This window comes from Drosophila rhopaloa, unplaced genomic scaffold, assembly GCF_018152115.1.
Source record: "Drosophila rhopaloa isolate 14029-0021.01 unplaced genomic scaffold, ASM1815211v1 contig_3, whole genome shotgun sequence".
Taxonomy (NCBI): Eukaryota; Metazoa; Arthropoda; class Insecta; order Diptera; family Drosophilidae; genus Drosophila; species Drosophila rhopaloa.
Genome location: NW_025335123.1, coordinates 22410020 through 22428462, shown reverse-complemented (window position 1 = coordinate 22428462; position 18443 = coordinate 22410020). Strand labels below are relative to the sequence as shown.

The 18443-nt window shown below is 39.3% G+C and overlaps 2 protein-coding genes across 2 annotated transcripts; both read left to right on the top strand.

Annotated features, from left to right (window-relative positions):
• The first annotated feature begins 1022 nt into the window (after positions 1 to 1022).
• LOC108045376 (DNA repair endonuclease XPF) lies at positions 1023 to 5799 on the top strand. Its single transcript, XM_017124690.2, has 7 exons — positions 1023 to 1299; positions 1358 to 1519; positions 2118 to 2714; positions 2776 to 2930; positions 2998 to 3818; positions 3884 to 4881; positions 5011 to 5799. Exons 1-6 carry the CDS (start codon positions 1067 to 1069, stop codon positions 4823 to 4825), a joined length of 2910 nt encoding a protein of 969 aa, XP_016980179.1. The 5' UTR covers positions 1023 to 1066; the 3' UTR covers positions 4826 to 4881; positions 5011 to 5799.
• Positions 5800 to 9462: 3663 nt separating this feature from the next.
• Positions 9463 to 10016, top strand: LOC108045325. The gene has a single exon (XM_017124610.1). It carries the CDS (start codon positions 9547 to 9549, stop codon positions 9832 to 9834), a length of 288 nt encoding a protein of 95 aa, XP_016980099.1. The 5' UTR covers positions 9463 to 9546; the 3' UTR covers positions 9835 to 10016.
• Positions 10017 to 18443: the final 8427 nt, after the last annotated feature.

Here is an 18443-nt window from a genome sequence, read left to right as displayed (position 1 = left end):
AAAAATCCACCTATTTTTGAACAGTTACTTGTAAAATTTCAATTTTTAGCTTACGAACACCTCAAAATTTTGAACCTAAACAGATCATTTATGTCTGTTTGTAAGATGAAAGCCATAAATTCAAATAGCTGATTTAAATAAAAACCGAGAACGGAAGCTAATGTTAATGTTCGAAAGTTTTATGGGATATATTGGCATATAACGGTATGATATATATGAGACATATATGAAAGCTATAGGATATAGTTAAGATCTTGATTAAAACTTAAGGGATAAGTTTAAGCACCAAACAAATTAATTTTGGTCAGAAACGAGCAATTTTTACATCAATTAAAAAAATAAAGGGGAATTGAACAATTTCGACCTCATTGCTTGGCAGCTATAGGATATAGACGTCTATTCGGTCAGATCAGCGTACACATAAAAAAATACGACTTAAGTTCCAAGAATCTATAGTATATGTCGGCATGTAACCATATGGTCAGTATGATAGATATATGGCAGCAATGGGATATAGTTAACCAATTTTTATAAAATTACAACTAATATTTTGTCAATAGCCAGCAATTTATACACGATTTAATAAAATAAAAGCGAAATTGAACATTTTTCACCTGAGCATCCACCGTTTTCAAACTTGATTGCGTATACATAAAAAACACGATTGCGAAATTTTTATATTTCTAGCTTTAAACTGAGCAAGCAAACGGCTTAAAAAGAGACGGACAGACGGACATGGCTAAATCAACTCGTCTAGTCATGCTGATCACGAATACATATACTTTTTAGGGTCAGAAATGTTTCCTTCCCTAAGCTACAAGCTTCTGACCAATTTTATAATATCCTCCGCAAGAGTATTATCCACTATACACTTTTGAAACAATTAACTTGATTTTTGTTATTTTAAATATACCTAGTAACTACTGTATTTTTTTATTGCTTAACATTTTCTGGCGATCCGGCAGCACTGCCTCCATTGCTTATCGATAGACACAAACAGCTGATTGAACTGAACCGGCAGATTTGTCCAGTTGCGAAATATAATCCTTGGAAATAATATCACATTATGTCCGATCTGGAGCCAGAAAATGATGAAAAAGAGGAGGAGCAAGAACAGCCGGAGGAACTGGATCCCGCCAAACTGTTGGAAACCACCGCCGCTCTTCAGGAGGACGAGGATCTGGCAAATATAGTGACCGCCGAGGAGTATTTGATGTGCAAGGATGTGGTGCTCTTGGAATACGAAAAACAAATGTTTCTCGATCAGGTTCAGGCGGATGGTCTTCTAGTTTGCGCCAAGTAAGACCTCTAAGCTATAGCTATATGCCAAATTAATCTAGATATATGATTCCTACAGAGGCCTGAGCTACGAACGCGTTTTGATCAATATTTTGAAAGCCTACAGCGATTCCGGGAATCTGGTACTCGTGATCAACAGTTCCGACTGGGAGGAGAAGTATTTGAAGTCCAAAATGGAACCCAAATATGTCCACGAAGTGGCCAATACGGCCACAGAAAGGTAAACTCACAAGACGAAGGACCTAAGAATAGTTTCAGGGATTTTTTCCATGAAAACTAAACGATCTTTCCACAAACCGAATGGATCTCATTAAAATCTGTAGCAAGCTTCCAATATATAAAGTTTGAAATCTATAACTCATCTTAAGAATCAAAGTATACTGAATTGGTATGAAAAATACGTTGCAGATGGTTAAAAACGCTTACTAATGTTGGTTTCAAAAACCTACACTATTTCATATTTTTCTCTTTATCAAACCAAAAACATGTTTTCAAAAGAAGCTTAAAAATCATTATTTGCCTGGCTTTTGTTTTTATTTATAAATTTGCATATATAGACCATATGTTTTCTATAAAAACTGTATAAATTTTAAGTTTACTATTCATTAAACATAACGTATGTCTTTGAAATCTCTACAGTATATCAAATTTGGTATAAAAATTATTTTACTTTTTTCTTAATGAGCCAAAAACAAAAAAATACGCTGTTTATTATCAGTGATAATGAGCTTCCCTTTCACTCTAATTAGTGAATTTTCTACTTTAACTGCAATTTTAATTTGTATATATTGTAAACTACTTTGCTTTCGGATTTCTAGGGAGCGAGTTTATGTGGAAGGCGGCTTACAGTTCATCAGCACCCGTATCCTGGTGGTGGATCTGCTGAAGCAGCGCATTCCCATCGAGCTGATCAGCGGAATTATTGTCCTGAGGGCGCACACCATCATCGAAAGTTGCCAGGAGGCATTCGCGTTGCGATTGTACCGGCAGAAGAACAAAACCGGATTCGTGAAGGCATTTTCCAGCAGTCCGGAGGCCTTCACTATTGGCTATTCGCATGTAGAGCGCACCTTGCGCAATCTGTTTGTGAAGAATTTATATATTTGGCCCCGATTTCATGCCACCGTTCGTGGCTCCTTGCAGCCGTGGCAGACACAAACAATTGAACTTCATGTTCCACTCAGCCAGAACATGACTTCAATTCAAACGCACATCCTGGACATTATGAACTTTCTGGTGCGGGAGATCAAGCGGATTAATCGTACCGTTGATATGGATGCGGTCACCGTGGAGAACTGTGTGACCAAGAAGTTCCACAAAATACTGCAGGCGCAGCTGGATTGCATCTGGCATCAGCTAAATTCGCAGACCAAGTTAATAGTGGCCGATCTCAAGATTCTGCGCAGTCTGATGATGTACGAATGGGAGCTGCAGTTGTATTATATTTTCCGTTACTTAAATTATGTATTTTTATAGCTCCACCATGTACCACGATGCTGTCAGTGCCTATGCCTTGATGAAACGCTATCGGAGCACGGAATATGCCCTGAGTAACTCAGGATGGACTTTACTAGATGCCGCCGAGCAGATCTTCAAGCTCTCCAGACAGCGTGTTTTCAATGGACAGCAGGGTAAGCTAAAAACCCTCAGTAAAAACTAAAACTATTTATTACCAAACTAATTGGGTTAACCACATAGAATTTGAACCTGAACCGTGTCCCAAATGGCAGGCACTCACGGACCTGCTCACCCAGGATATACCCGGTGATATGCGACGCTGCAGGCGAACGGAACAGCCAAAAGTATTGATCCTCTGCCAGGATGCACGTACCTGTCATCAGTTAAAACAGTATCTCACACAAGGTGGGCCACGTTTTCTGCTCCAGCAGGCACTGCATCATGAAATGCCCGTGGGCAAACTGAGCGATAAGTACGCCAAAGAGGGTCACGGCAGGGAAGCTCCTTTAAAACAGGCTTCCTATAAAAAGGAGCCACTCAAAGAGGAGGCTTCCAATTCTCAACCACCGGCTGCTGGTCTGGATGAACTTGCTCAGCTTTTAAGCGAGTCGGAGGCAGAGGGCCAGCACTTTGAGGAGAGTTACATGCTAACCATGACACAGCCGCTGGTGCAGGAGCCTTTATTGGACATAAAACCCGATCCAGATGTCTCCATTTTCGAAACCATACCGGAACTTGAGCAATTTGATGTTACAGCGGCACTGGCGGCGTTGCCTCATCAGCCGTATATCTGTCTGCAGACCTTCAAAACGGAAAGTGAGGGATCGATGGCACTGGAGCACATGCTGGAGCAACTGCAGCCTCACTATGTGGTTATGTACAATACGAATGTCACGGCCATTCGGCAATTGGAGGTTTTCGAAGCCAGGCGTCGTCTGCCGCCTGCAGATCGAATGAGGGTCTATTTTCTGATCCATGCACGCACCGTGGAGGAGCAGGCCTATCTGACCAGTTTGCGACGGGAAAAAGCCGCCTTTGAGTTGATAATCGATACCAAAAGTGTGAGTTGTGCAGAATTTTTGTTATTTCCTTTGAAAAAATACAATTTTCTCCGTTTCCCGCGTAGAAAATGGTGATACCCGAGTACCAGGATGGCAAGACCGATGAAGCCTTCTTGCTGTTCAAGAATTATGATGATGAACTGGCGGGCGAAAATGCCAAGAGTCGTCAGGCAGGTGGCCAAGTTTCGCAGGCACCCAAAGAGACGCCCAAAGTCATAGTGGATATGCGTGAATTCCGCTCCGATTTGCCCTGTTTAATTCACAAGCGTGGCCTGGAGGTCCTGCCGTTGACCATTACGATTGGCGATTATATACTCACACCGGATGTCTGTGTGGAACGCAAGTCAATTTCGGATTTAATTGGTTCCTTGAATTCGGGAAGATTGTACAACCAATGTGTGCAGATGCAAAGACATTATGCGAAACCTATTTTGCTGATCGAGTTCGATCAGAATAAACCGTTTCACCTGCAAGGAAAATTTATGCTCTCGCAGCAGACGAGCATGGCCAATGCGGACATAGTCCAGAAATTGCAGCTGCTCACGTTGCATTTCCCAAGATTGCGACTCATTTGGTCACCCAGTCCTTATGCCACAGCGCAGCTTTTCGAGGAATTGAAGCTGGGCAAACCCGAACCGGATCCCCAAAAGGCGGTGGCTTTGGGCAGCGATGAGCCCACGGCGGGGGAGCAATTGCATTTCAACAGCGGCATCTACGATTTCCTGCTACGTCTGCCCGGCGTTCATACGCGCAATATACACGGCCTACTCCGGAAGGGTGGCAGCCTGCGGCAGTTGTTGCTGCGCAGCCAAAAGGAGCTGGAGGAGCTGCTGCAGTCGCAGGAGAGCGCCAAGCTGCTGTACGATATCCTGCATGTGGCCCACTTGCCCGAGAAGGACGAGGTGGCCGGCTCCACGGCGCTGCTGGCAGCTGGCAAGCAATTTGGCGCCGGCTCGCACAATCGCTTCAGGAAGGCGGCAGCCGAATCGAGAAGGGGCCGTCGATAAACTGAATGGAGTAGAAACGCAAACAGGGTGCTGATGCAGGACCTTAAAAACATAATGTATGTCTTTCCTATGGGTATACAATCTACGTTTTTATAAGATTATAACTCTGTAAACATGCCTTCCCTTTGCATATTGTAAACCTTATATATTATGATTTAATTAATTAAAAATTTGTATATTGATAGATTCAGAGAACAAATTATGGAGGAGCAGCCACTGCTGGACAACCAGGAGAACCAGTAGTCTCTGCACTGAAGTGCCGAGCAAACAAACAGCGCGAAATTATGGAAATTTTTTAAACGTTGCAATTAAGTCGACAAGGGAATGGGACGCGGATGCAGTTGCAGATGCAGATGATGATGGGGACGAGGATGAGGTAACTGTCTGGCCGGCAGACAACGTTGACCGCTGGGATGCGACAACTGCGACAGCAAACTGCAGACGGAGCCTTCGGGGATGAGCGCTTAAAAATCAATTTTCAATAAATTTTTAATTGCCCCCGCACTGGCCGTCTGTCCATCCCGTCCATCCCATAGGATTGTCCTCCCACGGAACACCAGCAAGATTAACAGCCGACCATGTGATACACGCAGATATAAACGGAATTTTTCATCCACAATTCACCTGCAAAACAGCCCCAGACTGAAATGTGTAAGGTATAAGATATATATGTATTCAGAAGAAAGTTTTCATTACATTATATATTTATTTTATTTTTTTTCATCTTTAAAAATGTGTTTCTTGTCAAATGTATGGATTTCCTGTTAGCCCATAAGTTTGTTATTTGTATTAATAACTTTTACAGGAAATTACGAAATTATGACTAGCAGTAATTTCAGTTTTGAACAGTAAAAGAGGCTATTCCTTCCTTACTTAGTGCTACGCCCATTGCCCATCTAAATCCTTCCCAGATTCAGTGCATAATTTCAAAAACCGCAATTGGTTGCCAACTGAAATGACGTTAAGCGGGGTAATTGGCATTCGGATTGTAATGAAGTGGAATGATGTGAATTTGTGGAGGGATGTTAGAAGGAGAGAGTAAAACACTGAATGTTTTGAACATAATCCCCTAATACAGATTGCGCATTGAGTGAAGAGCGCTTCGAATATTAAATCTTCTACATAGAAACCCAATTAAATTCTAATACACTAAAAAAGTTATTGATTGGTGTATAAACTCACTTTTCCTCCTAGTTTTTGTAGGTATATACTGTCACATTGTAATATATTCATGGTGTCTAATAATCTGCAGGGTATAAGTTTGGTGTGTAGGGCAAACGTACTTCAATGAGATCCCATCCGGCGGATTCCTTTTCATGTTTGCTTTGGCGCTCGCTTTTTGTTGCCCGGCTGCGGCTCATTGGGCAAAGCGCGCTTAGAGCGTGTTTCTGATTGTTGGCATTATCTCAGGGTCCGGTTGCCACCTCCTCCGGAATGGGGGCATGCCCCACACACTCAGTAAATGGGTGTGCGCGAATGCTGCATGCACAGAAAATAATACTATTTCGGAAAATGTGAAGTATATATTTTCAATTATTTTATAATATCAAAACTACATGATTATAATATAAAAATACATTTAATATTAATATGAAACTAATTTGGACTTGCCAATAATACTATGAAGTAGTAAACTGTGGGTCTTTTTTTTAGTTGGTGCTCACTAAATAAAGAAAAGGAAACATGTATATTAATGTAAAAGTGATATTAAACCATATTTTTAAAATTAATCACATAGAAATAGATACCAAAAACACATACAATGAGGCTTAAACTTTTTTAATAATAGAGGGATATTCTATCTGTGTACTTTACAGCGCAAGTGAATCTAAAATTTGGCTGCTGTTGGCGGCTGGTCTTTGGACTTTTGGACTGGCTTTGTGGCCTTTCGATCCGAAACGATTGCTCCGGTGTGTGTCAAAGCATATTTGCCAATTGGCTGCGCTTTGTGTCCGGGGAAATCGGAAAATGCCAGGGGGCCGAAAATCTGGAATGGGGGGAAAAACGCATAGGAAAATAGGGAGGCGGCCGGATGGGGCACAATTAAAACTCCATTACAGCACTCTCGTCCTGCTACTGATTTTTGTTTGCCCCGGGGTGTCGGTTTCGCCCTCACCGTTTTCCCCATTTCCCCAGTTTTCCATTTTCCATTTCCCATTTCCGATTTCCCTTTCTGACTCGCCCAGTTTGGCCACAACAAACGCTTCAATCAATGGACAATGGGGAAACCCGAACGGAGAGCCCCAAAACAGTTGGCCCCACGTTTTTTTTTGCCCCACCCACAATGACAACGTTAATTTTCACTCACCGAAAACCAAATGGATCTTTGATTTGGTGCATTTTTCTTTTATTTTTTTGTGTGGCTTGCTGGTTGTTTTTGTTAAGGGATTTCGAGGGGATTTCGGCAAGTAACCAAATGCCGAAAGGCTTAATTCTGCGTATTTCGGGAGGTGTATGTGATTGTTGTGCATGGGAATTCGGGAAATCGACAGTTTTAATGCATTCAGGAACAGGTTATTTTTTTACAAACTTAAACATTTTTTGCCAATAAAGCTTTAAAACTATTTGGGTTTTTAAAGGATTATTTTAAACTGAGTGTATAAAATGTATGCAAATATCAATTATGAATGATACCAAAAACTTCAGACATTTAAGTGGTTAATATGTATATAATTGTTTTGATTACTTTACTTGCCTTTCAAGTTAAATCATAATAAGTTGTATGAAACTTTCCCAATCAAAACATTTAGTTTTCCCAGACATTTTTAAGCAATTTCACAGCCATAAATAATCATCATTAATTAGTTCAAACCAGCACTTGTATAAAGTATGTTCAAAGAAAACTTAAAGTGGGCAAATTAAGCAACACAAACAAATTCAGTGGAGTGCAAAATGAAATTAGCTGAAATTCCTTGAATTTAATTGAACAAAGTTGTCTCGACTAATTCGATAATTGATCGGAATTAATTGCAAACTTTTTGCATACTTCATTCGAAATCCCCCGCTCAAATCCAATACAAAGTCCATTATGGATTGGCAATGGGCAGCAAATTAAAAGCCGCATCGTTAACCGCAGGCATCATTAAATATTGGTAGAAATGGAAGGAGACAGTGTCTGAAATTGGCAGTTTGACTTGTTACAAGGGGAATTCAACGTTAGAAATCCAGAGATTGAATTTAAAAATACTCTTAGTTCTAAAAGTTAATTTTCCATTTAATCTGAGGGAAACAAAACCATACATAAGTACTTAAAGCAACCATGTCCTCAAGCAAGTATTTCATTTGGCATTTGGGATTTCGCACTTTCATTAGTCAAAGTCAAAGGCAAAGGAGACCTTGTTTCTGGGGCGTTTTCCATCGATTTTTGCTTAATTTCATTAGGGCAGGACGAAACTTGTTGTGCAATTTGACACATTTCATGGCCCCATGGCATAAGTAATGCCTTTCCCTGCCAAAAAAGCGAGCTACATGCATTTAAGAATTTATGACAGCTTACACACACAACTGCACATAATACCTTTAAACGTGTGTGTCCATTTCACTTCAAAAAATATATTTACCTTCAAAACAAAGATATATTTTAAAGATTTAATTAGTCTATAAATATGTTAATAAGGAAAATTAATTAAAAACCTTTTGTTTTCAGATCACAAAAAGAAGTTCATTCACTCATTATATTAAAGTAGTTAGGAACCCTTCAAAATTAAATATTTCTAGGCACTAAGTAATATTTATTGTTAATATTTGTATACAAAGAAGCATATATTAGAAGATTTCAAAGATTCTCCATGATTTATGTGGTTTTCCTTTCAATTTCTTTTCGATTAGTGTGCTAAATGATATGTATCTCTTTCTCAGATTTTTCTACATGATTCACAGAGCTCCTCCAGAAATTCAAATTTGCATCTAAGCCAAATGCAGTTAAACTGATACATACATATACCGGATGGTACAGTAGTTCCTGGCTTAAAGGGTCGGAAAACAGGGGCTCGGCCGTGCCTTTTTCAAGCCAAGACTGCTTATCATAAATGACAAATCTAGAAGTGAATGCGAATGCTAAACGGCCAACAACAACTAAATGGGCCAAAGGAGTCAGAGGAAAATGGGAAAATGGCTGGCGTTCCAATTTTCCTGCATTTGGTGTAAATGTAAATGTAAACGATATAATCGCCCCTCTCCATCTTTTTCGGTTGATGTGGGGTCTCGGGGAAAATTACCGCCCAAGTGGGTTGGCCAAATGGAAAACCCAGAACGGTGGCAGCCAAAATAAACGAAAGCCATGAACCACAAGCCCCAAAACTTGTTCAAGGAGCAAGGAGGCGGGTCTTAAAGTCGGTCTAATGGCTGTTTAACTCCCGATCGAAGACTTCCCATAGGTTTACCTTCCGGAAAGTGACTGTTTGGCTTAACTAAAATTGGCAGTCTCGTCCGTAACTTTATTTTGTTGTTGAGGATGAAGGAAAACAGGGGCTAAGACATGTAGTTTGAAAGTTAGCGAATGCTTTTATTTTAAATGGGCCACAACTTTATCTTCCACAAGTTACATTTTAAATTATTATATACAAATTTGAGAAAAACATCATTTTATTTGATAGAAAAATGTTAGCTTAAACTCGATAGGAATCAGTGAGCCATTCCTCCAAATTCACTGAACATTTCCCAACCTTTTGAAATTAGTTTTTAACTGGGAATTTTTAAAAGTCCCTGAAATTGGCTGTGTAATGTCGCGTTACCTGTACGCCGATCACATTTTGGAGGCCTTCAACGTATTCCATAGACCTCTGGTGCTGGACGAGGTGGCTGGATATGTGGCCGAAATGGAGGCCAAGTCCGTGGACGAGGTGCGATTGGCGGTGGATAACACGTTGACTGCCGGCTGGATGCACGGATTCCTGACCATCGAGGATGGCATGTTCACTCTATTCTGCGGCTATTGGGATGAAGAAAAACCTGTTGAGGGCAAGAAAAGTCGACGACACTTGACCAAACCGATGCTGAGGAGCTCCTAGTTGGACCTCCCTCGTTCCTTCGACCGTACTGAATCACCCCTGAAGAATCTGGAAGCCCTTTACTAAATGATGATCTACCCGAATCGCTTGGGATGTGCATTTTTGCGAGCAGATTATGTCCGCTTTCAAAGTCGTAAGGCGTCAACTTTAACTAGAAATATACATCCCTATATAAACCATCATTCTGGGTGTCTTAATTTTGACTACTAATTTAAAGATATTAATTTCATGAAATGTTATACCATTTTTGATATCTTTTTTTCAACATTTCGAAATTCGCTTAGTAAAATTGCTAAAACTTGGCTAAAACCAATAATAAAAATTTGTTTTACTAAGTCTATGTTTTGAGTATAGAGTCACCGTTCAGCAAAGAACATTTAAATATTTTAATTGAGCATTAAATCGCATAAGTGGTAAATCACTTATAAGTACCATAGTGAAGTGGCAATTGTCGGCTTAAATTTTTTCTCATCCGAAATGTCAGTCAAAACTAAGGTGAACTTTCCAGGATCTGGGGCTTATTTGCACCGTGTCACCAGATCCCACCCGATGTCCTGCTCCTGGTCGACAGTTGTCCGACATGCTGCCTGTTTGTTGGCCACCGGGGACTGAGTGCCTGGTTCCTGGTTAAGTGACCGCACAGGGACCCATTTGGTGACCCAGTTCGTATTGATTTCAGCTCAGCAAGCCCGTCATACTCATCCTCATCCACCCCCAGCCCCAGCTCCACCCCCTCATCTTCATGTCGACAGTGTGAACAAAGCACAAGCCCTTGGCTTTTATTGTTTGCCAGCCGACGGCAGGGGAATTTCCCAAAGTCAGGCGTCGGAGTTCCGAGTTCCCAGTTCCGAGTTCCGAGTTCCCATCGAGATGGAGTCCCCGATTGCTCGCACCTATGCAGACCCAAATTGGACTGTCAGCTGTCTGTAATTGTGTGAGTCTAATTGCACTGAAAAAAATCATTTATTTACTATAATATTATGGCTACATTCTTAATCCAAAAAACAATTTCAAGATAAAATCTGGTAAAAAAAGGGATTATTTTGTATAATCAGTTACAGTTTTTTATTTACTCATTACTCATACAATTGTTAATAAAATTGTATTTAAATATATATTTTAAATATAAATATCAAGAGATTTAATTAAATTATTTTAAGTATTTATTTTATTCGACCTTTTTATTAAGGATTAATTTAAAACAAAAAATATTAATATAATTTTATGTTGAACCTAGTTACTTATCATGATTTTTGTGGTCCAGTTTTCTCCGAGTGTTTAGCAGTGTGTGCTTGTGCTGCGGTTAAATAGGAACTGCGCCAACTTATAACGCAGCCAACTTCAACTTCCACTTCCGCTTCCGTCGCTGCCCAGACGAAGGACATTCGCCGCAGCCCTCCCCCTTCGCCACCCAAAAAAAAAAAAAAAGGAAAAGAAACCCCTCCGTCGCCCCTGTCCTTTTTCGTGTCCTGCCCTTTGGCATTCGCCGAAACTATTAAATCACATTTTACGAGCGTTAAGTGCACAATTAAAAGCATTTCGTTAATGTGGAAAATGTGGCGCTGTCTTGGCTCGGACTCGCTGCCACGCCTCTGTTTTTCCCACCCCCCCTGGAAAATATTCCTATCAGCTCCCCCCGCTGGACAATTTTCCACCCCTCTGCCATTGTGATGTAATTAAATTTTCAGCTGGCAGGCCGTGCATTGCTTTGCGTTCACCTTGGGTCCACTTTTTTGGGGCCATCTTACAGTTGGCATAACATCGGATTTGCGGGAGGGGGTGTCATTATCCCGGAGGTGGACCCATTTTCCCGGGTCTCCTGTGTGTCCTTGCTGCGAGGAAAACAAACTAAATCGATTATGGTTTGATGTAAATTTCCTTTTTGCGCTCGCGGCCATTAGAAAGTTGTCTTGGGGCCAAAAACTCCCAGATTGTTCTTTAATCTCAGCTTAAGCCAAAAATTCTGTCAAAGGAATTATTTATTAAATACATTGAATGCCTTTTTTTTGAGTGTATAAGAGATTCAATTAAGGCGGACGAAATGTGAGTAGGTAAGTAGTTTTCAAATAATTGAAGTCTATAATATTTTCGGATTATTTTAAGTTTTAACAAAGGGAATTTTGGTTACAATAGAAAATCTACAAACCGAAAATGTCAATGTATTTTTTGATAAAACAATTAAGTAACTATCGAATATAACTGAATCCACTCGTGTTGGGTCACCAGCCCCTTTTAAGGGTCACCAAGCCGCCCCTTCTGATTTTTCTGTCTTCTTAATTAAGAGTAAAACGCAAACTAAGTAAGTAATATGAGTCCTAGTAGGCGTGTAAAGTGCACACTTGAATTGTAGGGTGGTGGTGGGTGGTGGAATGCATATCACTCACACCACACTACACACCACACACTGCGCCCACCCACCCACTTGCACCCCCCTCATTACCCTTCACGCATTCGTCTAAGTGCGAAAGCATGTTCAAGTGTGTTGCAAAATGGAAAGCAATGTGTAACTTTATTTTTTCTCCGATTTTTCAGTTTGCTTCCTTTGCTCATCACCAGCAATGACGTCACGCCCCCTTCTAGCTGTGGGCGTGGCCGATTCGCGGGCGGCTGACATTTGACGGCACAAAGTAGCACTGTCCCCTTACTACCAAAAAAAAAAAAAGAAAGGGGAACAAAGAAAGTAACAAGGTAAAGGCAAGGGCAGGAGAAGAAAAGGACATTCCTCGATTTTGACATTAAAGGGAGTGTGATTAAAAAGTATCTCATAAATCGCCAATAGCCTTAGCCATTTAAAGTGAAAGAGATTTACTACGAACCATTTAATTATTTAAAATAAAAAGGAATTTTGATTAAGTAATAATAGATCAGACTTTTGTAATTGATAAGGTAAAAATTATATTTTTTCTGATGATACTACTAAGTAGCTTTATCAATAAAATAGTTGAAAAATACATACATAAGTGATCCATTTTGAGCCATTTTTTCGATTCTTCCCAATCAGTAGTTAAAATGCCCATTTCCAGCCCTATAAGCTTTCGATCCACCCAGTCTCCAGTTGCAATGGAGGCATATGTATATAGCCTTAAGTTCCGTTTTCCTCGACTTCTCCTCCGCTTTTCGTCCTTTTTGCGAATATGCCAGCGCTTCCGGCGCTCTCCTGATGGCCTGCTGTGTCCTTTGGAAGTCGGGGATGGGGATGTGGATGTGGATGGGGATCCGAGGATGCAAAGGAGGATGGATATGGAGCCACGACGCTTTAAAGCGAAACATTTAGTTTGTTGCATGTTTGGACATGTTGCGCGCTGTACGTGACATTTTGCGGAAATGGAAACCCAGCTAGAAGGCAACAACCAAAAGGGACAAGGACATGGCAGGATTCGCCGGGATAAAGCCAGAGATGAAGATGCCAGCGATTTCTTATAATTTGCATTGAAGTTTTGATTGCCACAAAGAGAGCAGCAAGGCGAAAAGACGGGGACAAATGCACGCCCCAAAGGAAATTGACAAATAATGTGAAAAACAAAGCTCCAACTCAAAAGGGACACAAACGCCAAGAACATGATATTTCACGTATGTACATTCAAAACTACAGTTTAGTAGCCGAAAATTGAGACAATTTTATTTTAGTACTCAACAAAAAACAAAGTAAATTTTGCCAAGCCTTAGTTTATATATCCTTTGTTACCCTATGTTATTAAACAATGAAGCTATAATTTTATTTCAATTTTTCCCGATTCTTTCTATGGCATAGATTTGTGATTTTACTAGAATTAATTTTGGAAAAACCATTTGCTTTTGCCGATTGTTTTATAAAGTAAATAATTATGTACCACCCCTTTGGACGTCTAAACCATTAAATTGAAATCCCTGGAGTTTCTAAAATAACTTCTTGCCATGCAATTTCCTAACATCCATTGTTCTGCAGAAAGTTTCGACAACTAATTTCAAGGTCTCCAGGTTTTTCTAAACAACCATTAACCTTTCGCATACAAGGATAGCGGCAGCATAAAAGCAAATTAAAGTTTGCCTTGGCCGGACATCATCAAAAGGTAAGTTTATGTGCAATCACGGATTGCCATAAACCGTCTAAATAATGAAGGGGTCAGGGGAAGATTTTAATCGAAGGGATCAGGTGGCACACGACCCAACAAAAGCGTACCCAATTCGTTTTCTGACCAGCGCAGTGTTGCTCAAAAATAGATAACTAAATCGAGCAGTGAATCCTGCTGTAAGGATGGCCTGGAAAATACTTAAAAGTAGCTAGAAAAAACCATGCAGGCCTTCAAATATTTACTATATATCGAAACCAAAATGATATATACCATTATTTTGGGCATAATATTAAATGTCGATAATAAAATCCAACGATGACTCAAATGATGATCTGATATAACAATTTCTGCCACTCTTAGTAAGATCTTAAATAATAAAATTTATAAAATATATAAAAAATTGTGGGTGCAAACGATAAAGATAAATAACCTAATTAAAATCTCTTAAAAATGTTTTCATCGTTTTGCGACCATAAGAGTTATATAATATTATTTGTATTCATTTTTTGAGCCATAAAACAGATAGATTTTCAACTCAAAGGCAGGGCCTTCCTTCGTTTACTTGAGTCCAGATTGTCTTCTTTTTTTCATTTTCTTCAGCTTGTGCTGGTATTTCTGGGTTTTCTGCTGTTTTTGCTGTTCGTGTCTGAATTGTCCGGCGGTGGCTAAGTCTTAAGACCCATAAAACCCATGTAGCATAACTAATAGGTCTTTGGCCAGGAGAGTTTTGTTTGTTCTTTGCTTTTGCTTTTGCTCTGCTAGTGCTTTGCTTTTCCGCCCCCCTCGATTGCAGTTCAATGCACGAGCGTTGAAATTGTTTTCATTATTTCATTTCATTTGGCCCGTGCCATGTGCACCTGTGAGTTATGGCCAGGTATCGAGCCGTGGATTAAAGCCAAGTCCCCCCCTCTCCACCCCCCGGAAAATCCTTGGGAAAGCACACCTCTTCTCTGCTTTGCTGCATGCTGTGGCAAAAAGTATGAGCCATTAAATAAATACCCGTTCCAATCGGAAAGGGCAAAGAAAACGCGGCGGAAGGCGAATCGAAAAAAGGAAAAGAAAATGTAGTAAAATGGAAAAACGTCGCCAAAGAAGTTCAAATAAAAATGCATAATTCAAACTTAATGCAAACCATGCGTGAGTAACAGTGATGTCCTATAATCACATGCAGCTCTCAGGATGTGATTTCTTATAAAATTACATGACCGAATATTTTTTTTTAATTTTTTACTTTTATTTATATATTTATACAATATATTCTGAACTCTGTTTATAACATACTTAGTTCTTTATTACTGCATACATATATTTAAAGTATCTGCATTAATGTTGAGTTGGTTTGCATTCATATACAAATAAATTTTTAATTTTAAGATTATTATATGTATTTTCAAATTCCTCATTAATCTGCATTGTATTAACTTGTTTAATGTTTTGTTTAATACATTTGATAGCAGAAAATTAATTTTATACACCATTCAGTAAGGTGATTAAAATTCACTTTAAACGGCTAAGGGGAAAAAATTGGGAGCTTGTCGGGAAAAAACCAACAACTCTTTACTGTGATCGTTCACCAAAGGATTTTCTCATCGGAAGAGGTACTCACACACACACTCGCACACACACACCTGTGTGCTTAAATCAAATATTGGCAGGTGTACGTGCATGTAAGCCGTGAATTATGCATGTGTGCGTGTGCCTGGCGAACGGCGCTTGAGCATAAATAAAATAATTGCATATGTCGCGTGACGCAATCCACCTGTCCACCCACCGCGATTACCCACCTTTTCCCTCATCTTCCCCGGATTTCCCCAAGCCGTTTGCATATTTACAATATGTGCATACGGAATGTACGGCATGAAGAGCCGATTAGCATATAAAGAAGGTGAAAACACTCCTTCGAATCGATTGATTACAAAAATTTAATAAATGCCATTTATGAATAAATCTATTAGATTAATATGGTCATATACTGGTAGTAGTTTTCCAATTTTTAATAAGATATTTTAATTTAATTTTGTTAGTTCACTTTAATAATAGTTCATATTATGATTGTTTAATAAAATTAAAACACATTCAACCTGTTGGTACAAAACAAGTTGGTTAGACAACCTGCTATTAATTACCATCATACCAGTTGCGTTCGACTTAATTTGTGAAAAACTTAAATTTATTTCAACTCAATAAATTTCAACGCCGTTTAACACGCCCAAAAAATCAAAAATAAAGGAGCCCAAATGAATGCCACAATTAAAATTCATCGCGGCATTCTGGCCATCTATCATGGATCAACGTATTGTCCTCGGCTGAATTTTCAGTCTCCCATTTTTACTTTTTTACCCTTCGTAATTCCCCATTTTCACAATATATTTATATATTTTTTGCATTAGCAATTTTTATTGTTCCGCCAGCATGGGCATAATAAATAAGAGCGGGAGCAAGCCGCATAATCGGCGCATTTCTTGAATAATGCACACGGCTGGCAGAACTCAAATGGAATGTATCGAAATTCACGGAATGTGTATTAAACACAGTCGGTAAGCGGCTTACGGGCAAAAATAGGGCCCACATCACTTGGCATCCGCTTTCGGGGCCAATTTGCATCCGTGGGGACAGGAGTTATCCGGTTGCAAGTCGCCGGAATCAAACGAAAGGGTTAAGCGAAGTTAAAAGCTGGCATGTCCCTAAAACATTCAACAAATGAAGCCACCACTCCATCTGGTTTTCGAATGCAATTGTTTAATCCAAAAAGTAACAACATTCATCTGCAAACTTGTGTTCAGAGTTAAATAAACAATTTAAATATCAATTTTTTAGAGAAAGATATTGACGATGCTCGAATGTTATTGATACGTAAAAAAATTGTAAATGTAACACATACCCAATTTGTTGATCAATGCAGCAACATTCTATGCTCAACAATAATCTTCAAACTTGTATTCATTGATAAAAAATATATATTTATAAAAACCAATATATTTCGTTTCATTTTTACGAGTGAATATTATTAAAAAGCTACACGGATTAAATAAAATCTCGATAACAGTTTGATAATTGCAATTTCCCTATTTTTTTGCCAACCTTGATTATTATTTTGTATTTTATTTGAAATTTCAAATCGATCTGATTTCCCAACTTTTTAATCAATATGTTAATTCATAACTTTAATTATGTATAACAGTAACTAATTAAAGTTTTAGCCACAACAAAGGATTCCCTTTTTTATTTGCTTGTATGAAACCTAACTAGCCAGCGAAACCGACATTTTATTAATTGCTGCCGTGGGGCTTTGATGAATTTCCACCTGGCATGCAAATATACATATTTCTAAATAGCTTCAGTTAGTAGTATTTTCCGCACTGACTCCATCTCTTTCTGTTTGCCCCCTCTGTCTCACTCTTCCGCTCATTTGTTTGGCTCTCTGTCAGACAGCAGCTCATTTCTCTTAGTCGCTGTATGAAATTTCATTTGAAAATATGAGAAATGCATTCGCTAACTTGCCCACCACACACATGTTTGTGTGCACTCGGAAAAAATATCGTAGTTAAGTAGCATTAACTAAGTCTAGATGGTGTAAAATGTATTAATACAGAAATTAAATAGTGCATTAGTTTTAATGACATATTTTTAGATGTTACATTATATTATATTTTGGTATTATCTTTTTGTCTTAAAGATTTAACAAAAGTGTTTTGTAATAAATGAAGCTCATCATATGTCTTGAAAAAAATCGAATAATCGAATATTATAATAATAATTTTAATAATATTTAAATTAATATAAAAGAGTGATAAATATGTATTTAACCTAATGCAAAGTATATCATTTTGAGATACTTAGCATATTAAAAAAATTGAACTTAAAAAAGGGGAAAGGATGCTGTTGATTTCTCCCCATATGTTTGGGGAGTGGGTGGTGAAGTGGGTGGCTTATTGGGTTTTGTAGTGGGTGGCCCACTATGTATGTTGACTTTGCCCAGAAGGTTCCGTTCTGGCATTCGCTCTGGCATTCGGCTCCTTTATTTATTCAAGCAATTGCCACTGTCAACACAGCGCACATTGATAGGCCAATGATGAGGAGGAAAAGCGGGAAAGTTGGCGGGGGAATAGAAATCGAAAATAAATTTTCAAACGATGAGGGAAATGGAAATGGCGACGACGATGGCGATGGCGATGGCAACTTCTTAGCAATGTCTTCTTGCCTGCAATTGGACAATTCTATTTTTGTTTATCTTTGTCTGTTGCTGTGCAGCTCATTTTGTTCATTTACATTTCCCATTTTCCATTTCGCCAGTAAATGTTGTGCAAAGCAATAAAAGGGAATGTGAATGCGAATGCGAATGGCGACAGGCGACAGGAGGCGCTGACACTTGCCGGGGATTGTCCTGAAATTCAAGGGAATATCGTGGACTCCAGGACTCCAGGACTCCAGGACTCGAGCACTCGAGTTGGGTGGCCTACAATATGCTCAATGTCAATTTGAATGGGAAATGACTTCACAGAAATTTCGCGCAATAGCGACTAGCAGGCATTCCCTATGCTCGAATTAATGGAATTA

Bases quoted from the DNA above. Each gene is read 5' to 3' on its own strand.
- LOC108045376 (XM_017124690.2), top strand. From the start codon at position 1,067: ATGTCCGATCTGGAGCCAGAAAATGATGAAAAAGAGGAGGAGCAAGAA. The intron at 2,715-2,775 runs GTACGAATGGGA...GTATTTTTATAG, and splicing joins ATTCTGCGCAGTCTGATGAT to CTCCACCATGTACCACGATG. The intron at 2,931-2,997 runs GTAAGCTAAAAA...TTAACCACATAG, and splicing joins TGTTTTCAATGGACAGCAGG to AATTTGAACCTGAACCGTGT.
- LOC108045325 (XM_017124610.1), top strand. From the start codon at position 9,547: ATGTCGCGTTACCTGTACGCCGATCACATTTTGGAGGCCTTCAACGTA.